Consider the following 24,843-nt stretch of genomic DNA (forward strand, 5'->3'; position numbering starts at 1 on the left):
TGTTGTGGGAATGTGTGATGACTGATGAATATATATACAGAGTGAAATTTGTCTTGGTGTTGGCTTACAAGCCAAGTGAAGGACAAAAGGGGATTAAGTGGAGAAATGGGTTAAGCATTGACTCTTAGCATCAAGACTAATTTGAAATTTACTCAAAGATAGTCCTCATTTTAGGGCCCAGTAGGGTAAGGGGGGGGGGGGGGGGGGGGCGGGTACCCCCGAGGGGAACACCGCCAACTCCAAGATTGTCTCTGAGGATATAGCCCCAAAGGTAGTATTCCCCGAGTACTTTTATTCCATTTGATTGTTATTTAGTCGTTGAACGGCTAGATATTTCTTTTTCTCCTTTATGAATAACCAAACTTTTATTCCATTTGGTTGTTATTTAGTCGTTGAACGGCTAGATTTTTCTTTTTCTCCTTTATGAATAACCAAACGCTATTTTACAACAATGTTTTTTACTCTCTTCAAATTCAAACAATTTTTACATGGATCAACCAAATCCCTAACGAATTGCGTCATGAAGATGGAGCTATGAAGAAGAAGTAGCGTTAGCTAAGGCTTGGCTCTATGTTTCCGAAGACATGAACCGCATGGAGCAATGAGCGTTGGGTTTTCGACCACGAGTATGGAACTATTTTGTTTCTGAGGGAGGATCAAGCGATCGTACACAACACCAAGTGTGTTCGAAATGGCGACATATGATTGGATAAATTAACGCTCGCGATAACGACTCGTTTGAACTCATAGCAAAAGTCAAAAACTGATGGAATTGGGAATAACATTTTTATCTATGTTTTACTGAATAAAATGTTGTTTTAATTATTATGTGTTTTTAAATTTATAATGTATGCATTTTTATTTAATTTTTAGTTTTTAAATTTATAATTTATTAGTTATTTATAATTAAAATTAAAAATCTTTAGGGTAGTTCAATGATGTGCCGCCGGCCTTTAGGGTAGTTCAGGGTAGTTAAAGGTAACAATGACATGGCAGTACAGAATTGGTTGGGCTTAGGGTGCCTTGGGTACCGTTAAACTGTTCATTATGGGCTGTATGGGGGTGGGGTGTGTGTGTGTGTGGGTGGGTGGGGGGGGGGGGGGGGCACCGCCGAGAGGCGGTAAAGGGTGGGCGGCAGAAGGGGGTGTTGTGAAGACCAGGCGACTTTCAGTGGGGGGGGGGGGGCATCCAACGTTTCTCTCTCTCTCACACACACAAGCACATACATATATATGTATGTGTGTGTGTATAATGGGATAACAAACCACAAAGGGACGTTATGGAGAAGGGCAACAAAAATACGTGGCTATGACATGACACTGTAAAGAGGCTTTAAAGCCCCATTCATAGTGAACAACCTTATAGTACCACACCCTCCATCCTTATGTTTAATGATTCCTTTGTATTTGTGGTTGCAAAATAAATGATCTAAAGGATCTAACAATTTAAATGAGTTTGGATCAAATACAAGTTAAATTAGCGTACTAATTGTAAAAATGAAGTAGTGTAATTATATATATATACAACATAATGTAATTATACTGTAATGTAATTACGCTACGATGTAATTACATAGTTGCACTACTTATTCCGTAAAATTGGTACACTTTTTTAGTTTGTCCGTTAACTTTCCTCCAATTTAAGTAACACATATTTAAGGGTACAACCAATTAAAATAGATGGTATGTGTAGCGCTTGAGTTATGAAATGTTTTCTTTCCTTTTTGAGAGACGTGAAAAATTTTATTAGCATACAGCAAGAAGTTAGAGAATAAAAAGGTTAGGAGACTTCAAAAAGAAAGTTGGATACTAATATATGTAGTTGGAGAGTAAAAGAGACAGCCTAGAGATTTTTTTTTTCCTAATTTAAAACAAATCTTATATGTGTTTTATACCGTTTGTATTAGTTTATATATTTAAATTGGTTTCAGATGAACATTATAAATGTGTAACTTTGGATTTTTTTTTAAATGAAGTGGTACGATGTAGTAACTTAATTACCAACCCAGCTATAATTATAATTAGTTACAAAAATCAATTATTTATACATGTGTTTTGATCCCTTTTGGTACAGACATGTACTAATTGCTAGATTGTAACTTTGAACTTGTTGCTAGATTGTAACTTTTGGTTGTAGCTTAGATGTCAGTGCACAAATCAGCCTCAATGACAATTGACACCGATGATGAGTTTGAAATCGACCAAGAATCAATTCGTTCGTGCAGGAGGAATAACGGATATGACGCCATACTCATACAATACCGAATACTAAAAGAAAGCGTGAACAAGCTGAAAGGAAAGATGCCGTAACTTGTCGAGATGAAGAAAGAGAGGCAAAGGAACTCGGACATGAAAGTACTTAGTACTAACACTGATCAAATTCTCCATTTGATTGTGAAATATTTGAGATAGCGTCTAAAATACCATGTATAGGAATTTTAGGGATTTGTTTGGTAAGTTTTTTTTAATGTTTGTAATTTAGTAAATGAGCATTCTCTTTTCCTATCACATATAAAATTATTTTAAATATTTAGTTATAACTTATATTATAAAATAAATATTTTACTAAAAACAATGGTTAACGAATAATTAAAAACATGCTCACATCTAATCTAACCTTTTTTATACTATTATAAAAGAAAACCTATGTCCATATCATTCAACTAGACCATCCATATGATACCAAGTCTACAAGTTTCCAATTTAACAAATTTCATTTCATTATTTATTTTGGTTTAGTTAAAACGTAAAATTGTAAAAATGAAAAATATTTTGTTAATGGGATTCAAACTTACTACATTACTTTTAAAATGTTTGTGACTTACCAACTCAACAATGATGACTTGATTCTAACCTTTTCTTTTTCCTAATAGGTATATGTTTACAATTTTCCATTTTGATTTCTTTTAAAATACAAATACAAATTATTCTTACTAATATGTGTATTTTAGGAAGTATGTAATTACCTATTCATTATGTAATACCTTATAATTTATAAAATTATAATATTTATTATGTAATTCATAGATGTATATTTGACAATTTTTATATTTTTTACTGGTGTGTTACACAAGACATTAATCTAGTTTCAGATTACCACAGCACTTGTATACATGATATATACGTATCATCACTTTATTTTATTTTATTTTTTTTTCTATTTTCATTTCATACCCCTGTAACAAATAGCCTTATAATGTCCCACTGGATTGCATGTGTTAACTTATTCCTACAATTTGAAGAAATTACAAGGTTTTCACATGTAGTTCACTTCATATCATTTCCTATAGAAACGTACAAAGATCAAATTTGGAGACTCATGCTATACGCCTTAACACATTTGCATGTTGTGACAAATAAAGGGATTACAGAATATTAGCAGAAAAATACATGTATGGCTCTTAATTGTATAATCTTATTAAACATGTGCATGTTATCAAATATCAATAGCGAAGTATATACGTGGTTCCCCGTTCCCCCTTAAACCTTTTTTTTTTTCACACATGTTATCAATGTGAAGTAACCCCCCCCCCCTTTGGTTGCTGAGTAGTACAATTAACGCGTTTTTGTTCGAAAATTTTTATATGTAATATAAATTTATATGTTCTAGTCTGAAATTTTGAGCCCCGCCTCTCCCACGATTTCATCCAAGCTTCGCCACCGCATGTTATTCAAAATATGTTTATACAAAGCTTTAGCATCACATACAATTTGTTTAGTTTCGTTGTTTTGTGGATTCATTTACATGCCCATATGGATCATACACATGTATATATTTTAATTACTGGGATTTAATTACTAGTGAAACAATTGTTTAATGCATTATTTATAAACATAATATGTGTAATGCATACTTGAAGCATTTACACATGTAAATGTAATTGCAAACATATATGCATCCAATCCAAAAATGTGATTGTGGATTGAACAATGTTGTTCACTTGTGAATATCTAAAAATCGCTGCAATTAGCATGTTCACTCGTCTATAAATCGTTACAATTAGGTGCGCAAAACCAGTTCCAAAGCCAAAGTTGATTTGAGTTAGTTAACAAAAATTTCAAAATAGGTTGGTTGGTCAACAAAAAAGTCAAAACAAGTTCGGGTTCTTGACTACGTCGGTTCAAGTTAGCCGGTTTCAAGTTTCAATAAAGAGGATTATAAATTAGTTTGGAACCTACGGGTTCTATTGGGTCAAAAACCGGTTTCCATTGTACTGGGTTCAAACTGATTCGGGTAGGGTTAAGGAACGGGTTTCTTTGTGCATTTACAAATACAATGAAGATATTTATGCCTACTATATTTGAATTTATAACTTTACATAAATAAATTGGAGGTCCAATTACCAAAATACCCTCACACTAAAAACAAAAGCCTTTAAAAACATGATATTTTACACCAAAGTTGTAACCTAATTCACTTAGAAGAAAATGATATTCAAATATTGCTGTTGCTTTTCTTTTAAAGAAGCATGCATCTCCACAATTATTTTTTCTTTTCCAAAAAGAGACCAACTTTTTTCTTCTTCTATGATGATTGCACTATGCTTTCTTGATTCATTAACTTATCTTCTATTGCAAACCATTCAAATGCAGTTTAAGTGAACCAAGTTATTCATACACATATCAATGCACAATATACAACTCCAAGATTGCTAACAACACAAACATGGCCAAATCACAAATCACAAAAAGACTCAAACAGAGCAATGAACAAATAGCGATGCCAAACACCCCTATTTACACGGGCAATTATGACTTCTCACCAAGAAATGAACTTTCTATCATCTAATTAAAAGAATACATAGTTTGCAGCATTCATAAAACAATTTGATCTAAACTTCCCTATAAATGTGCCAAAACTTAATTCTTGATGATGTGTCACCTCGTGAAAGCTCCAATGAACACGATGATGAATGATATAAACAGTGGCGAAGCTTGAGCTTAGTAACAGCGGTGACCGAAGTCACGGACCTAAAAATTTTCGGTTCGGTTCGGGTGGTGATTTGGTTCGGGTCGTTAATTCGGTTTGGGTCGGGTTAAACAATATGATATCTAAATATCTAATTTTTCTTCATTCATGCAAATTATTGTTCTTATAATAAAAAATAATAATAAAACTAGATAATTTTATAACCAGCAAAGACCTAAAATATTCATGATAATGCGAGAGTAAGGGTGCGGTTGCTCAATGTTGCGGCGTGTGTGGTGTCTCCAAGGTTGAAGGCGTTGTCCTGTGTGTGGTGGCTAGTGGTCTCCAGGATGGTGGCCGACAACGGCGAACGACAGTGTGTGCTTAGTGGTGGCCGGTGGTCTCCAATGACTCGGTAAGGCAGTGAATTTGAGTTCTGAACTGAATAAATGGTAGATGGTTTCCAAACCCTAACCCAATGACAATCCCATTTTTTTTATTGTTTAAACAAGTGTATCATTATTGCAAATTAATATCCCCCTTCAATGAGTTTTATAAAAACAAACCTTTTAGTATTCGACTAGTATTTGTTTATAAAAATACAAGGTTTTATATATATAAAAAAAATAAAACGCTTGGATATTATAAAAAAAAAGTTCAGTGGTGACCGGTAGTTTTTTTGGAGAGATACCTCGGGGGTGACCACGCTCAATGCCTATAAAAATTTTCGGACAAAAATCGTAAAATTTACCTACTAACCGAAAAAACGGCAGTGACCGGGGTCACCCCTGGTCTCTATAAAGCTTCGCCCTTGGCTATAAAGACCGTTGTATTTAAAACAGAAGCCGAAGATGACCCGAAAAAATTAACTCATTGCTCCTGTATTCCATTTATAAAAAACATAAGGTGGTTAGAAAAATTGGTCAAAAGGAGACCAAAGTATATTTCTAATCATACTTAACACACTAAATATTTTCCAAAAATTTAGCTAATATGGTAATTATATTCAACATACTAAGTATTCATAAAATTCAAGTTAAAAAAAATAAGGTCAAAGGGGTCAAAAGTTGCCAAGACCATCTTTAATACATGTGAACTACAATGTTTTAGCAAAATAGTTATATTACTATAGTGAGCAGATACAACACACTTAATAATTTATAAAAATTTAATCATTTTGGACAAAAAATGTTTCGCGTCAACCCAACCAGCTCATAGCAATTATACAAATATAATAGTTATAATTATATTCAGCATACTAAGTACTTATAAAAAGGTCAAAACTTTATGCAAATAATGTTTTCGGTCAACCAAGTGCCCAACCCGTCCAAAAAAGGTACTTTTTTTACCATTACCAAACCAACCCGGCCCGCCCATTTATGAAAAAGATTTTTGTTTTAATATCTTACTTTTGTAAGGATGAAAGTGGTCCACAGTATATGGTATTCTCGGGCAAAGGAAGCGGTTGTTTCAGAAATCTCGAGGTTGACCAATGACCATACTCAAATAAACTCTTGACCAAGGTACCATGACTCTAAGTTTTGTGTTCTAAGGTTCCATAATCCAGCATTATCAAGATACACCAGAATAGCGGCTATGCTTCAGGAAAACCTGTTAAATCACGTAAAATTGTGAGTTAAATTATAACTATCATCGAATGTGATTATGTGAAGATAACGAGTCACGTGTGCTTGTTTTGACCCGAGTCCCAAAAGTCAAACCTAGTGCTTCCCAAATTGAGACCAACACGAATTAGTTGCTTTCATTTTTAATTTATTTTGTAAAGAACTAAATATTCAATTTTTTATTATTTTTTTTTGTGAATAATAAATTAATGTTTCAAAGTCAAGTCACCAAACTCTATAGTTGACTCCGATAGTCAAATTCAAGAAACTTTACATAGAGTGGAGTGAATAAATGGAGAAAATCTATATTAGCTTGCAAGAAAATAACTAAAGATGACAATTTTGACCCATTTTACTTGAAGGTCACATCAATCAAACAAAAAAATTAGCTGAAAGTAGAATATGTCAAACAAGTTAAAAGTACCCCAGAGTCTATTTTTAATGCATACAACCTCCAAAATCGCGTTTGTTTGAAGATTTACATTATTACTGAATAATAGTACGCTAGTAATCATAATCACCGCCCTAACTCAAACCCGAAAACCAAAAACTCTAAAAAGATAATACACCCGTTTAAACAACCTGATTACCGTAGTATTGCGGGCCACCCCGTCCCACTTATCATAAACGCTTCTACTATTTTCCATCCATACTCCATAATCCATCTTAATATTCATACGAATAAATCTTTTCATAAAAACGTCAACAAGTAAGTAAAGATAATACATAATTACAGCAAACCCATCAATAAAAATCAAATCTTTTCATGAAATAATCAACAAGCAAGTCAAGAAAGTAAAGATAAGACATAAGTACATAACAATTTACAGCAAATCCATCAATAAAAATCAAATATTTGCTTGAAAACATCAACAAAAAAGTGAAGAACAAGATTACCCAACATAACGTTTGGATGACAGAGTTCCATTAAACCCGGAAATTTGAGAAACTGCAGCATTTTCAAGTTCGGAGTGTGCCAAGAAAATGGTAAGTGATATGCAAATTAAAAAAATAATCTTGTACATGTTTTTAAAAAATAATGATTTTGAGCGTTTCAAGAAGATTAGATGGGTATAAATAAAAAATAAAAAAATATATATATCGACAACAAAGGAAAATTTACGAAATTAGACAAGCACCGCGCTTTCCGCCTTCTATGCTTCACCCACACGAACGAAGTTGCCTTTATGTCATCCACCAATTTGTCCACCAAAACCCGCAAGCATTTAAAAATCTTATCATTCCTAGCCTTCCATATCAACCATAACATGACTAAAGATATTGCTTGAATTGTTTGGCATTCCTCCATACTACTCTTGTGTTTATAAGGGAGTTCCAACACCTCAATAACCGAGTCAAAACCTAATGAGAAGGTAATTTAACCCAACAATGGACCAAATTCATTTTACTACCAGACAGTGAGCATAAGATGAACCGATGACTCCGGGAAAAAACTACATAAAGCACAAGCGTCTTCCTCCAAGTAAACGCCCCTTCTAGTGAGTGCGGTTTTTATAGATATTCGGTTTATTAAGAGCCTCAATATGAAGCAATTCACTTTTAAAGGGACCCAGTTAAACTAAAATATCCTATTGAATTTATTTTTCAAATGAAATGGTTATGTTGTGACTTAATTAACTACCGTAATTACTAAATAGTTACTAAACTTATTTACTGAATTAACTATATATATAGTAGACTACGATTAACCAACCATGAATTAACGTTGCCATGCAAACAGTTTAAACAAATTTTATTTTATGCGTGTGTTTCGATCCCTTTTTAGCATACACGTGTACTAATTTACAGATTATATCTCTGAACTTCTCGTTGCTTTGAAAGTTAAAAATTTATGCTTGTCATCCCAATTTTCACTTTTCGTTCTTAAGATGGGAGCATCTGAGGACGTTGTGGACTGGGCAAAGGGAGATTGTAATGTCCTTAGCATGGTCGTCCCCGAGAGCTAAAGAGTCTCATGGACCCTCAACGAGTTATAAAAATGGGACTCGCAAAATTAAGCATAATTAGTTAGGTTATTAGTTAGTTATGAAAAAAAGTAATAAAAAATGTACGTGGTATTTTAATAGAAATAGTTTTGATATTGGGTATGGTTTTATTTAATGAACCAAACACCACCAATTAAGGCAACAATCTAAATGTCACAAGATATTTTTCATGCCGATTTTCATCATCCATGACATTTGCTTTATAATTTTCTGATTTTCTCCTATCATTCTTAACTTAACAAGTGCGTAACACGTTATAAATATCGTGTTAACGCACTATCAATGAGTTTTACTTATATCTGCTTTCCCTCCAACCAACGACTGTAAAACGCCAACGCTTCCTTAGGCTTGTACTCTGGTACCGTATGGCCTGATCCCTACGCCAACATTAACATAAAATTAAATCCAAATAAACACACGACAAGATAGCTTAAACGATATTGTAGCCTAATCAATGGAGTGTGTGTGTGCGCGTATTTATAACCGATTCTTTTCAAAAATAATATCTTCAAACACATAAAAGTGCATGTCTTAAAGCATCAATCCCATACTACACATTAACACATGGTATACCTTAATAGTGAGAAAGGTGAGGTTCTTGTCATATCCTTGTAAGAATCTACAAATACATAGCACAAGAAACACTTGTGCATAAATATAGACATCAAAGAAAAAATTAACCATTTTTATATAAAAATAAAAAACTTACCCCGCAACTTGATCGTCAACCAGCCACTTCCTCCACTCATCAATAACTCGGTAACCTAATGCTCGTGTCCACGCTTCAGTTCCAGTGAAAGGAACACACATATCATGATCCCCGCTGCACGTGAATAAAATTATTATCATATAACTATTTTTTACCTGTTTGGCCCGTTACAGATATTATCAGCCTAGTTATAAGTAAACAAGTCGAACTTGTCACATCTAATACAATTAACGTTGATGCGGCTCGTGATGATTATATAAAACCCTACCTGTAAATAAGAGCCCGATAACCACGAGCGGTTAGGGTTTTATGGTATGGGATCATGCTTCCAACATCATGACCATAGCTTAGCTTACTAGTACATATCTCCCAATTTCCCGCCACGCTAATCTGAGTAATCATTTTAGTTTATTTTTTGTCAAGGATTCCATTGGTGTATAATTTTACAAAATTAGAAATATATTATGTCTTACCGGGTCGGCATGAATCGCCTTTCGGACTGCTTCATTGTTTAGCCATATTGTTGCAACTTCATCATCCTACAAATTTATATATACAGATATAAGATAGATGATTTTTAGATAAAATATAAGTAAGTTATAAGATGTAAATACCTATTTGACCCGTTATCAATAAAACACAATTCGATTAACATAATTAAAATAAGAAGACTTACAGTACATGTGACTCTTACTGCACTGCTGAGAAGCTCGGGCCAAGAAGGCACATAACCAGGCTTAACCGGGGCCCGAAAAGGCCAGGCCCGCCCAAACATTCTGGTTCGAACCGGAAGGGGTCGTTCAGTCTCACCCAATTTCTTGAAGCTAGCAGGCAACTTTGACTTTGCAAGTTTAGTATCATTTGAACTATCACCATGATAACAGGGTTCCAAAATGTTGTACAGGTTTATGCCATCAATGGTCTGAATTTACAAGTGTAAATTCAGTATATATATGTAAGGATATTGTTTAATAAATTCAAGTTAATCAAATAACAGATGGTAGGAAGATTACTTCATAAACTTTTGAAAGATTGGTTTGACAAGAGTCGCTTGGTGGAATGTAATAGTTTCCTTGGCATTCTTTGACAACATCCTGCATGTGTTTATGGTCAACTTCTGTTCAAACGGATGAAAATCCTCAAGTTTGTACCATTTTAAGCTTAATGAAAAAAATTTACAAAGATTATCATGGGTTTGAAACTTATAAGGAAAGCATTTTAAAATTAGAAACTTAAAGATAAATTTTTTAATATATTTGACTTCGAAAGTCAAAGTTCCAACGTGCAACAATTTCCTAACCATATCAAATTTTATAACATTATATTACACTATGGATGTTACAGCTAACAATTTGTCAGATTTTACCTATAAATTAGAATCTTGAAAATAAAAGATTTGACTTTTAAAGTTAAAGATCCAACAGAGAGAAAAAGTATATAGTATTTGACTTTTTAAGTCAAACGGGCCCGTTCTTAACTTCAAATGTGAGACAAAAATCATACGACTCCTTATGGAACTTTTGTAACAATATTGATATGAAAATGTTTAACTTGGAAAGTAGCAGATTAAGTTAAAGATCAAAGAGGTCGAGTATATACTATTTGACTTTTTAAGTCTTCCAAATCTGATACGAAAATCATTCGACTTTATATGGAACTATATTGTTTATTTATTTCTAAACCATTTTCTACCAAAGGAAAACATGGATGGCAAAATTGTAAATATACTATATGAAATGTTGAACCTGGAAAGTAACAGATTTGACCTCAAAAGTCAAAGTTTACCTGATATAGATCTTCTGAAATGAGGCCCATCCCGTGTACATACGGAACAAGTGCATTTCCATCAAACGTTTCATCCGTAATTCCATTTCCGATCATGTATCCCTATATTTTCATAAATTAAAACTAAGGCACATAATATTATATGCACATGCCTCTATTGTTTGAAGTTGTAATAATCAGATAATCATTCTAGTAGTTACTGAATGAGGGTGCACCTTAAAGTTAAGAGTGGGTTTTACACCAGCATCAAGTCCTGAAATATCAAGCAGGGTATTTTAGTAATTTCTCAAACGTGTGTTTCTTCGGGTTTAATACGAGATGATTTACCTTGCACCACTTCTTGCGATAATGTAGGGATGTAAACTCCAGCATACGACTCACCAGCAATGAAAAATGGATTCGAAAGGAATTCGGGATATATCTTAAACCACTAAAATAAAAAAAACAAAAACGAAAATGTAAATATGTTTAATGAACAATAAGATTTAGCATTTAAACTTTCTATGTTGGACTTAAATATTTTCAAATTAGGCTTAAAAAGGGTAATTAAGTAATTTAGCTTTAACACCGGAATAAAACTGATTATCAAATACTTTGATAATCAGTTTTAAAACAAAAATCCACACATTAAAGATTATAAAATTAGCATCTCTAAATTTCGCATTTAATTTGTTTCCTTTTATTTGTTCCTATTTTATCAAGAATACCTCGAGGAGAAATTTGTGCGAGTCTGAAGCTGTTTTTGTATCTGTGGTGGTATAGTCGGTTTTATTCCTTGAATAAGACATTCCGACCCCAGCAGGAGAGTCCAAATATATCACATTCGAAACCTAAACAAATTCAAATAAAAACAACCAAGACTATTATTCTTGATATAATCAAATTTATGCTACTAGTAGCACGTCATACTAGTTTTAACAACTCAAAAACATCATCATATATATATTACAAACCTTGGTCCATGTATATGGATTGAGATGAAGCTTGGGCAAGCCTCTGGTTTTTTCAAAATTAAACGGACCTGCAAAACAACGTCGCCTTTTTCTAAGAATCTTAGATGAGGTAAATAATCAAAGAATCACTTTACAATTTACATATAATATATCCATATATATATACACAAAGCTAGAAAACTATCCACAAATAATATTAAAAATAAATAAAATGATTGGTTGTTAAGAGTTATTAACGTTCTTAAACTATTTGGAAGTTCTGAAATGATTATAGAATTATAGAAAAACCATCAATTGCTGATAGTTACTTGTATATTGAATTTGTGATTGATTGGGGTCAAATAATCAGATTTTTATAATAAATTGGTTAATTAAATTTGATTATTTAGATAAATGTAAAATGTTCTACCCAACCTATAACTGATTAATGGTTATCTTATCATCTTATTCTGATTCTTGAAATATCAATGTTCACTTTCAAAAGGCATATCGAATAAACAAGTTCTTTTGACTGGAATCAAGTCAACTTTGTACATCAATTCAAGATTACATGCAAGTTCAAATAAAACAGTTCATAACACTAAAGCATACCATGTTCATAAACAAACCCATCAAGACTAGAGCAACCAGGGCCACCATTGAGCCAAAGAACCACCGGATCTTGACAAGGGTTCCTTTCAGACAACACAAAATAATAATATAATTTCTTGCCATGTTTTTCATCAATTGTCACATACCTGCAAACCCATTACAACAAACCCATCAACAAAAATAAAATCTTTTCATGAAAGCATCAACAAGTATCTTAAGCAAAGATAATACATAATAACAACTGACCCATCAATAAAAATCAATCTTTTTATATGGAAACATCAACAAGTAAGTCAAGAAAGTAAAGATAATACATAATTACAACAAACCCTTAAATAAAAATTAAATCTTTGCATGAAAACATCAACAACAAAGTAAAGATCTTACATAATTTACAACAAACCCAGCAATAAAAATTAAATCTTTGCATGAAATAATCAACAACAAAGCAAAGATAATACATGATTACAACAAACCCATCAATAAAATTAAATCTTTCCATGAAATGATCAACAACAAAGTAAAGATAATACATAATTACAACAAGCCTATCAATAAAAATTAAATCTTTGCATGAAAACATCAACAAAAAAGTCAAGAAAGTAAAGATGATACATAATTACAACAAACCCAATCAATAAAAATTAAATCTTTGCATGAAAACATCAATAAGAAAGTGAAGAACAAGATTACCCAGCATAATGTTTGGATGGCAGAGTTCCATTAAACCCGGGAAGTTGAGACACTGCAGCATTTTCAGGTGCAGAGTGTGCCAAGAAAAGGGTATGTGATATGCAAATTAAAAAAATAATCTTGTACATGTTTTTAAAAAAATAATAATTTTGGGGGTTTCAAGAAAAATGTATGGGGGACAGATTCTTGAACCTGTGTGGAGAGTGTGAGAGTATAAAACAGAGTGAAATTTGTCTTGGTGTTGCCTTACAAGGCAAGTCAAGATAAAAGGAGAAATGGGTTTACAACATAAGCATATAGAGTCATAGAGCATCAAGACTTTTTGTAATTTAGTCAAAGATAATCCCTCTTTTAGGGCCCAAATTCATAACTATTAATGTATTATGATTCCTTTGTATTTGTGGTTTTTGTATTTGTGGTAATAAAATAAACGGTCTAAAGGATTGAATAACAATTTAAATAATGTCTTTTTAGGGTACACCAATTCAAAATAGACGACTATGAAATTATGGATGAAAGCGTATGTGTAACGCATGAGTTATGAACGGTTTTCTTTCTTTTTTGAGCAATGTGAAAAACTTTTGTTAGCATCGGGCAAAAAGCTAAAGAATCAAGAAGTTACAAAGAGCTTTCACGTTGTAGAAAATTGGCAAAATGAAAGTTGGATACAGATGTATAATCATATGTGGTTGGAGAGAGAAAAATAGACGGCTAAGATTAGTCATATAAATGTTAAATACGGTTTGTATAGTATTTTAGTTTCGCATAAACATTTTAAATGATAACTTTGGATTTTTTTTTTTAAATGACGTGGTTTAACTTTAATGTAGTAAGTTAATTAACCCACCCATATTCACTATAGTTATTACAGAAATCAATGCTTTGGATTCTGAACTTATTAAGTATTAACCAAACTAAACAGTATATTACGATTAACCGACAACAAATTAACCCATGTAAAACAATTTTAATAACTTTTGTTATAGATGTAAATTCACAAGAATAGTTTATACATGTGTTTGTTTTGATCCCTTTTGGTATAGGCATGTACTGGTTGCTAGATTTTGACTTTAAACTCGTTGTTGCTTTAAAAGTTAAAATTTATGCGTGTAACTCAGATGCCCGTGCACAAATCAACCTCAGCAACACCGGTGGCGAGTTTGAAACCGACCAAGAATCAATACGTCCGCGCGGGAGGAAAAACGGAAATGACACCATCCTCATACATACTGAATACAAAGAAAGTTGGAGCAAACTAATGGGGAAGATGTCAGAACTTGTCGGGTTGAAGAAAGATGAATTCGGACATGAAAATGCTTAGGCTAAAGAGTGTGGGTCTCCTACATGGCCTATACAAGGAGTTGATGGGTGGAGTTAAATGATAGAGAAAAAAACCGAGGTGACGCAAACGTGACAAATGAGAGGACATGAGAGGAATGATGTATACCCTTCGACATTTGTACTAAAGTATCTCCATCCAATTGTGAAACATTTGAGATAACCATCACACAAAATACCATACGTAGTACTTTAGGGATTTGATTGGTACATTTATTTTTACTATTTGTGATTTATTAAATGGGCATTTGTCTTTTTCTCACATTTTAAATTAGCTTAATTATTTAATTATAAATTATAATTTAAATAAATATTTGAAAAATTAGATTTAAATAATATTAACCACGGGCTACCGACAAATAGCACCTCTAACTAATAAGTTTGTTATTGACAGTCTCATCTTTTAACATATTTATTTCTAACAAGCCACGACTAACGAAAACTTAACTTTGTTAGTGTCATGATGACATGGCATGCATACATGTCAAAAACATGTTTATGGAGCAAAATCAAAACTTACGTGGCAAATTGCACCACCAGCACCATCACCACCATGGCAGCCACCAACTATTTTTTAATAGTTTATTTTATAGTAAAACTAAATAAAGAGGAAATTTAGAGACTCATTTGCATGTTGTGACAAATAAATGGATAGAGTACATTGGCAGAAAATACAGGCAAGGCTCTTAATTGAACAATTTTATTAGCAAGTGCATGTTATTCAAATTTCAAAATAAGTTTATACAATGCTTTAGCACAACATATAACTTTTTATTAAATTGTTTTGTGGATTCATTTACATGTGCTTATGGATCGGACACACATGTATATATTAACGTAATATTAACGTAAACGTAAACACAAACTTTTTAATGCAATATTTATAAACATAACATGTGTAATACATACTTGAAGCACTTCCACATGTAATTTGCACATTAACATGTTCACTCATCTATAAGCAGTGACGGGCACATGATTTTTTGCCAATGGGGTCCCAATTTTCAAAATTTTCGGGTCAATGCGAGGAACTGAATAAAAAAACAATATTATAATAAAACACACAATATCCCGAAACTCATCAACTAATATAGAAAACACATCGTCACCTAGTTCTTCAAAAAATATGTTTTAAAACTTCTAGTGTAAAACAATTACAAATGTCTTTCTGAATTTTGAGAGATGTCGTTTAGTTATTCCCAGGAGTATTTCCTAGCATAACCTTACCAACAGACTTGTTCAATGCTCCCAATAATTAAAAAATTTTAAGAAATGTCTTCTGTAAATTGAATTTTCAGACTCATTATGATCACGGAAAGCTATCATAACATTCAGAAAAGCTTTAACAAGAAATGTCCTTTATAAACTATAACTCATTACAATTATAGGTGCACAGCCCGGTTTCAAAGTCAAAACCAATTCAGGTTGGTCAAGGAAAAGTCAAAACCAGTTGGTTGGTCAACAAAAAGTCAAAACAAATTCGGGTTCTTGACTGTGTGGGTTCGGTTTAGCCGGTTTCAATGGAGAGGTTTATAAATCAATTTGGAACCTACGGGTTCTATCAGGTCAAAACCGGTTTCCATTAAATTGGGTTCAAACTGATTCGGGTTGGGTCAAGTAAATACACTTTAACATATTAATGTTTGCAATATTATGAATTTGTAATTTTACATAAATAAATTGGAGGTCCAATTACCAAAATGCCCTCACACTAAAAACGAAAACCTTTAAAACATGATATTTTACACCAAAGCTGTATCCTAATTCACTAGAAGAAAATAATATTCAAATATTACTGTTGCTTTTCCCAAAAGATATCAACTTTTTCTTCTTTTATGTTGATGGCACTATGCTTTCTTGATTCATTATCCTATCTTCTATTGCAAACCATTCAAACGCCGTTTAAGTGAACCAAGTCATTCGTACACGCATCAATGCACAATGTAAAAAACACAAACGTAGCTGAATCCCAGTTCACAAAAAGACTCAAACCGAGCAGCAATGAACATATAGTGATGCCAAACACCCCTATTTACCAGGGCAACAATGACTTTTCACCAAGAAATGAACTTTCTATTATCTAATTACAGTTAAGTTAAAGTGAAGAATACAGAATTAGCACTTAGCAGCAGCATTCATGAGAACAATTTGGTCTAAAATATTTTTACCTATAAATGTGTCAAAACTTGATTCTTGATGATGTGTCATCTCATAAAAGTTCCAACAAACGTGATGATGAATGCTATAAAGACCGTTCTAATTACAACACAAGCCGAAGATGTCCCAGAAAAATTAACTCTTTGTGCCTGATCCCTGCAATTGATTTATAAAAAGTTATGTTTTTAAATAAAAACAGGTCAAGCGGGTCAAAACTTGCCAAGATTGTATTTTTAATACATATGAACTTCTACGATGTTTTAGCAAAAAAGTTATATTAATATAGTAATCATATTAAACAGACTTAATATTTTATAAAAATTTAATATTTTAGACAAAAATTGTTTCGGGTCAACCAACCCAGCCTGTAGCAACGACACTAAATACTGCAATTATATTTGACACACTAAGTATTTATCAAAAGTTCAAAACTTTGTGCAAAACATGTTTGGGGTCAACCCAGCACACCCCAAAAAGTACTTTTTTGACCGTTAGCAAACCAGCCCGACCCGCCCATCCTGTCTCTCGATAATTGTTTTAATATCTTACTTTTGTAAGGAAGAAAGTACTCCACAGTATATGGTATTCTCAGGCAGAGGAAGCTCGGTTTTTTCAGAAACCTCAGGGTTGACCACACTCAAATAAACTTCTTGACCAAGGTACCATGAATCTAGGTTTTGTGTTCTAAGGTTCCATAAGCCTGCATTATCAAGATACACCAGAATAGCGGTCCATGCACCCGGAAAAACCTGTCGAATAAAGTAAATACTGCGAGTTTAGTTTTCGTTCTTAAAAGTATTATTGAGTGTGATCATGCAAATATAACAAGTCAAGTGTGCTAGTTTTGACTCAGGTCTCAAAAGGTCAAACTAGTCTATCCCGAATTGAGACTAATATGAATGATTTGTTTCCGTTTAACTTTATTTTGTAAAGATTCCTCTTTTTTATGAATAATAGATTAATGTTTCAAAATCAAGTTAACAAGCACTGAAGTTGACTCGAAAAGTCAAGTCAAGTCAAGTCAGGAGCAAATGGTGAGATAATATTTACTTGCATATTAATTCCCAAAGTAGCAACAAAATCACAAATGGTGGCAATTATAACACACTTTACTTGTAGATAAAATGGGTCAAATAAAAAAAATAGCTGAAAGGGAAACAGATCAAACGGGTCGGATGAGGTCAAACGGGTTGAGACTAGAGTGACCCAGACTCTATTTCTAATTCATACAACCTCCTTAATCATGTTTGTTTGAGGATTTAGAATATTACTGAATAATACTACGCTAGTATATGAACTTGGCACACTATTTTTTTAGAAAAATATGAAGAACAAGTTCATGAATCAACTCAACCCAACTTGTTTAAGTTCATGAGTCAACTAGACCCGACTCGTTTAACTCACACATGTTTTGACCCGTTTCACAACCCACCCAGGCACCCATCTTGCAATTAATAAAAAGTCAAGATTAACATAAACTGATTAGAAAAAATATTGTAAAGTAACGATAAATCAAACCCGAAAACCAAACACTAAAAAAAGAAAACAGACCCGTTTAGACAACACCATTACCTGAGTAGTACTGCGGGCCACCCCATCCCACTTATTGTAAACGCTTCTACTATTTTCCGTCCATACTCCATAATCCATCCTAACATTCATACAAATAAATCTGTGAATCTTATAAACTCATAATAAATTACAAACAACAATATAAAGTTATAAACATACCCGACTACAAAAAATGCATAACCATCCAAATGGTAACTCTGAACGGTAGAATCATTATTTTGGAGAATAATTTCAATAAAACCTTTATATGTACCATTAATCACTGATGTGTCAATTACCGCGGGCCGGTTCATTGGTCGATTTGGGAAATCAAGCTTGTATATTCCCAAAACATTATATTGTTGAGCAAGCTTCAATGGTGTTGATGGGGCAAAATAGGATATTCCATTAAGAGTAGTACACCTTTTTCCATTTATAAGTTCAGGGGGTCTATTTTCGAGCAAATATACATCGGTTACTGTGATTTCACCGTATTTGAAAGACCCTTGTGGATTTGGACGAGCAGCACCAGCAGTAACATTCATTCTAGAAAAAAAAAGGTTAAAAAAACAAGTGTATAATAAAATCAAGAAAGTCTTGGAAAGAAACGAAAACAAAAGGGTGGTTAGTGGTATTAAAGGTGGTGATTTTGACCCATCTCAGTTACAAACGGGTCAATTCGGGTTATGTTTAATTACTAACTAGTCAAACGAGCAAACTTAAAATATAAAGGCTTAAAAGGAAACGGGTCTAGGCCTGTAAACGAATAGAAGATTTAGTGAACTGCCCGCGAACCATTCGGCGGGAAGTTCATTATTTAATAAAGGAATATTGGTTTTAAATAATCCCAACTATGACCTATTGGTAAATATCAGTCCCAACTTTACACTTGCCTGCTGACCGTTCCAACTATTGATGTATTTGTTTTTAATGGGCCGCGACTAACGGATGTTAACTCCGTTAGTGATTTGCTGACGTGGACCTTCTTCTCCGGCCGCATCACGCCGGAAACTTGCCGGAAACCTGCAACTCGCCTCCATTCTCTCTAATATCGTTACACCATCTCTCTCTATCTTTCCCCTCATTCGAAACCTAACCGACGTGCCGCCGTTGTTGTCTCCGGCGAAGTCCACCCTCGTCAATCGTGCACCATTCGAGGTAATTGACACATCATTCGACTCGTTTTTATCCTCTTAACAAAAGCCCTATGCTTATTTTGTAAATCGTGTAACATTGATTTCAAATTTTTGAAAATAAAATCGGGTTTGGTATATAGGGATTGGCCATGAAAGAAGATGAAATCTACTTCATTTTCAAATTTCCGATGTCTTTTGAAGAGGGAGGGAGACGGTGTGACGATATTAGGGAGAATGGAGGTGAGTTACAGGTTTCCGGCAAGTTTCCGGCGTGATGCGGCCGGAGAAGAAGGTCCACGTCAGCAAATTACTAACGGAGTTAACATCCGTTAGTCACGGCCCGTTAAAAACAAATACATCAATAGTTGGGACGGTCAGCAGGCAAGTGTAAAGTTGGGACTGATACTTACCAATAGGCCATAGTTGGGATTATTTAAAACCAATATTCCTTTAATAAACGAACGAACATGAACACATGCCTTGTTTGTTTATGTTCGTTCATTTACAATGGTTTGAGTTTTATTCGCTTGCATTTGTTAATATACATTTAAATTTTTAGGCCCATTACAACTTAGTATAGTTTTAATATTAGGTCCAATGCATTGTTGTTCACATTTAATTTTAATTGGTTTTAGCTCAGTTATGTCCATTCATATCTGTTTGTTTGTTTACTTTCGTGAACTGTTCATTTATATTGTCAATGAAAAAACATGAAACAAGCTCATTTTCTAACAAACGGACATGAACAAGAAACCCCGTTCGCTTAATTTTTCATTTCTGATTGTTTGTTTGGTTAAAGTTAAACGAAAAAACACAAAAATGCTCTGTTCGGTTCGTTTACAAGCCTAAACGCGTCAAACAGGCCAAAAGCTGTCTAAAATGTGTGTTTAATGCATATAACCTCTGAAACTATTTTATCTCAAACTACAGATTATTACTTGAATAATATAAATTTTGCAACCATATTTGATCTGATGACATTATATGAATAAAGTTAAAAACTTTTTGGACAAAATTGTTTCGGATCAACCCAACTCAAACCAAACCGCCCATTTTGCCACCTAATGCAACGCATTCAAGAAAATCTTGGAAAGGAAAAAAATGATATTTTTCTTTTTTAAATTATAATATACCCACCTTATGGATCTTGCTTGATTCATTGAGAATGACGGGTCAGATTTGTTAGGAATATCGGGAAGCGGGCCCGAAGCGGGCCCTTGAGAATTCGAGTAATGCAAGATGGCAACTCCTGAAGCTTTTGTCGAGTTGATAAACCGAGGAGTGGCAACAATGTAATAATCATTACTTCCAGTTTGATCCATTGTCACCAAGAAAGAATATGATTGGCCAACATGAATATCCATGTTGGTGTAATTCTGTTGTAATGTGTATGAACCTTCGGTTTCCACAAGTAGCAAATTGTGGTTTTGGATTCTGAAGTTTACACTAGTTGAGATGCCGACGTTGTGGACTCGAAAGCGGTATGTTTTTCCTGTTAAAGTAAAGTCAAACAGGTCAACCCAAAAAATGGCTTATAAGAAAACAGGTCAAATGTGTGGAAAGGGTTGGAAGTCACCCAAACTGTATATTTTTTAAGCATTAACCCCCCTTAAATCATTATTAGAAGATCAGGTTATTCTTTAATAATATTTGTAATTTTATTTGGCAGTTCGCCTCACTGAATATTTATAAAATTATAACCTTTTTCGGGTTAGTCAAACATGGCCCATATTGGCACATATAAGGAAAAATATCCAGTTTACCCCTTCACTCAAGTACTAATGAACATACGGATTTGGATTTATATGATATCTAACGGGTCAAATGGGTAAAACGCTGAAACTAAAAATAGGTTAAAAGGAAACAAGTCAAATGCGTTAAAAGGGTTAGAAGTCACCCTAACTATATGTTTAATGCATAAAAACTCCAAAATCACTATTAAAAACCAAGATTATTTTTTAATATAAACTCTTTAACTTTGTTTGGCTGTTTGCCTCTCTAAAATTTTATAAAAAAATATATATACTTTACCATGTCAACCCAGCCCAGTTTGGCCCGTATGAGAACAATAGTAAAATATCCATTTGACCCCTTCACTCAAGTACTCAAACCACCCAAACCGCCAAATTTTCCACCCCAAAATTAAGTATTGTAACTTCAAGTTGAAATAATCAAATTAACGCTCATCGGCTCATCCGAACACCCAAAAGTTTTGAACTTTATGCTTAAAGAACCTCAAGAGTCAAGACTAGGCCTGGCAAACTGGACGGGTTGGCGGAGTTCGGGTCACAAGTCAAAACGGTTAGGGTCAATATGGATTCTGAGAAAAATGAGTTCAGGTCAAACGGGCCATTTACAAAAAAAGAAAAGAAACATTAATTGAGTCAAGAAAATACCTGGCTCAATATTTATCACTTGGTATTCAATACCATCAGGAACACTACTACCATCATACCGATACGGGCCAAGCCCATTAAACAATATTCCATCAGGAGATCCAAGATCAACCCCATTTTCAACATTCTTTCTAAGCTCCTGTTTATAAATTCAAATATATGGTGTTACAAATTACATGTGTGCAATTTCGACCCACTTACTTAACAGGTCAATTCAGCTTATGGGTTAAATGGTTGGAAGTTGTCCAATGATTTGTTTAATAACTTTGATTATTACTGCAATAATATAGTTATTGTAATTGTATTTCACACATAGGCCTGTAAATGAACCGTACATTCAGTGAATTGTTAAACAGGAAGTTCATCTATATTCGTTTATTTAATAAACGAACGAACATGAACACATGCCATATTCCTTCATTCATGTTCGTGAACATTGATTCATTTAGATTCATTTGTGCTTGTTGGTTAACGTTAATATATGTTCATTAGTTTACGTTTTTTAAGTTCGTCCATTCACATTTGTTTATCTATTATTTTTTAGGCCAATATATTGATGTTCACATTTACTTTTAATTGGTGTTTCCTCGGATATGTTTGTCTGTTCATCCATGTTCAGTTATGTTCGTCTGTTTGTGTTCATTTCCGTTCGTGAACCATTCATTTATATTTTAAACAAACGAACATAAATGAACACGAAAACACTCATTTTCTTAGCGAACAAACATGAACAAGAAAACCTCATTCGGTTAATTGTTCATGTTCGATTGTTTGTTTGGTTAAAGTTAGCTTAAACGAATGTGTTCGTTCGGTTCGTTTACAAGCCTATTCACACACTTATTATAAACAAACTTTTGGAAAGAAGTATTCCCAGCCAACCCAATATGGCCTGTCCCATACCCAATTTGACCCATTATGAGCCTGACCCGCTCAAATAACTACATTTGTTGCAAATAATTAATAAAGATTTGAATTATGCTAACCTTATGGCTCTTCACAAACCAGTCCCCAATAGTGAGTGTGATATCTCCATCTGGATTCCCAAACGGTACTGGAATCACATCTCGATTATTAATAATAATTCCTCCAAACCCGCCAGCAGCCCGTTGGAAGTTTGTTGATGGAAAATAGAAAAAACTGCCAATTTGATCTTTAACTTGAAAAACATATGTCCAATTCCATCCAGCTGGAATTGGACAATTTGTCCCCAATACGCCATCTTGCCATGAATTCTTTCGGTGTTGGACCCCGTTCCTATAATGAAAATAAAGGAAATTTCATGAGAACTTATAATAATAAACAAAAATATATTTTTAGGTAGGCATGTAAACGAGCCAGACGTTCAGTGAACAGGCCGTGAACCTTTCAACAAGAACTTCAGTTATTTTCGTTTATTTATCAAATGAACAAACATGAACAAAACTTTTTGTTTTTATATGTTTGTTAATTTACATTTGTTTAAGTTAGTCATTTATGTTTCCGTTTAATATGTTACAATGTAGTCTAGTTTTATGAAATTAAAATATCACCCATTACAATCTATGTAGTTTTATGAAGTTTTTCATGTTTACTATTTAATTGGTGTTTGGTCAGTTACGTTTATCTATGTTCGTTCATGTTCAGTTATGTTCATTGTATACATTCATGAACTGCTCATTTATACTATTAATGAACGAACATAAACTAGGCTAACTAGCACAAACACATTCATTTCTGAAAGAACGAATACAAACAAGGAAACCTCATTCATATAATTGTTCGTGCCCAATCGTTTGTTGATGAAAGTTAAATAAACAAACACAAGCATGCCCCGTTCGTGTTTGTTCGGTTCATTTACAGGCATAATTTTGAGTCTAGAAAATGTACCATGTGAGAAGCACGGGCTCATCAAGATTGTTCTTTACATTGACCACAACATTCCAGTTTGTTGTCGCTTCAAGAATCGGGCCCGGAAAGTTCCCGTTTATCGCAATCACCTAATTAAGATTCAAGGATATGACCATATGAGTTACAGCTTACAAATCTTGAAATGTTTATTGAAATGAATTAAAGGCTTTATACTAGAATATGCATTCGAAGTTAATTCGCAATAATTAGTATAAATCTGATCTATGATTTTGGAGGTTTATGCATTACAAAAAGTAACTTTGCAAGCCCAAATTAATAATTTTTTTAACAAATAAACTTTACCAAACTAAACAACCCTACTTTCTTGAATTATAGTTCAATTATAGCTCAAATCCTCTAATGGGACATCATTAAATTGCATAATTTTTTTCAAAAGGATTAAATTGCATAAATCATCCAAAAGAATCATTACTTTACAGAGCAGGATCTTCATAAATTATCAAGCACAGTCAATCTTGGAAACCCCACAACCCTAATCACAGTAATATGCTGATTATAATAACCTCCAAGATCTAACCAAGAAAAAGACAAAACCTTGCAGCAAAAATTCAAGAAACAGAAGTTAAACCTGTTGCTTAACACCAAGGGGTGATGCTGTGATGTAAGATACTGTCCAGTCATAATGCACAAAAGGGTCTCCTGCAAATGCAAAATGTAACAAACCCAGAAAAGAAAATAATAAAAACCACCAGGATGTTGATCTTGATGGCATTGCAGAAACAATCAGTGAAAGGGTTATGGGGATCTGTGGTGGTTTGAATTATGATTGATGAGTGAGAGATGTGAATTGGGATTAGGATTTTGGGGCCCATTGCTGACAAAGTTTGAAAATTTTGGTGCTTTTAATGTGGGAAAAGTGGTGGAGTCTTCTTGTTTACAGTTTCCATTCTTGTTGGTTTGAGCTGGAGGGCCAATCTTGCACTTAAAAAAAGTAGCATTACTAAAAGTTTGACTGTATCAAGGTTTTTAAAATTATTGTAAAGATTAACTAGTCCCCGATCATATAAACTGTGGATGGGGGAGTTCTACTCACTAGGAATGAGCATAAACCAAGTAAGTGAAACCTAAGATCAAACCTGGTTATTTA

At 33.5% G+C, this 24,843-nt stretch overlaps 2 protein-coding genes across 2 annotated transcripts; both read right to left on the reverse strand.

Annotated features, from left to right (window-relative positions):
* Nucleotides 1-9,244: 9,244 nt before the first annotated feature.
* On the reverse strand, nucleotides 9,245-13,412 carry LOC143557135 (serine carboxypeptidase 1-like). Its single transcript, XM_077046280.1, has 12 exons — nucleotides 13,271-13,412; nucleotides 12,578-12,723; nucleotides 11,987-12,054; nucleotides 11,741-11,863; nucleotides 11,361-11,463; nucleotides 11,249-11,286; nucleotides 11,034-11,135; nucleotides 10,262-10,342; nucleotides 9,925-10,170; nucleotides 9,722-9,787; nucleotides 9,517-9,638; nucleotides 9,245-9,362 (listed from the first exon to the last, which is right to left on the reverse strand). The coding sequence occupies exons 1-12, from the start codon at nucleotides 13,396-13,398 to the stop codon at nucleotides 9,245-9,247; spliced, it is 1,341 nt and encodes a 446-aa protein (XP_076902395.1). The 5' UTR covers nucleotides 13,399-13,412.
* Nucleotides 13,413-16,799: 3,387 nt separating this feature from the next.
* On the reverse strand, nucleotides 16,800-24,468 carry LOC143557133 (monocopper oxidase-like protein SKU5). Its single transcript, XM_077046278.1, has 9 exons — nucleotides 24,325-24,468; nucleotides 23,715-23,824; nucleotides 22,832-23,102; nucleotides 21,849-21,987; nucleotides 20,590-20,944; nucleotides 18,497-18,862; nucleotides 18,338-18,416; nucleotides 17,315-17,514; nucleotides 16,800-16,921 (listed from the first exon to the last, which is right to left on the reverse strand). The coding sequence occupies exons 1-9, from the start codon at nucleotides 24,466-24,468 to the stop codon at nucleotides 16,813-16,815; spliced, it is 1,773 nt and encodes a 590-aa protein (XP_076902393.1). The 3' UTR covers nucleotides 16,800-16,812.
* Between the last annotated feature and the right edge of the window lie 375 nt (nucleotides 24,469-24,843).

Source organism: Bidens hawaiensis, unplaced genomic scaffold, assembly GCF_021521415.1.
Source record: "Bidens hawaiensis isolate Kalapana, Puna unplaced genomic scaffold, B.hawaiensis_p1.1 tig00018836_1, whole genome shotgun sequence".
In the NCBI taxonomy this organism is placed as follows: domain Eukaryota; kingdom Viridiplantae; phylum Streptophyta; class Magnoliopsida; order Asterales; family Asteraceae; genus Bidens; species Bidens hawaiensis.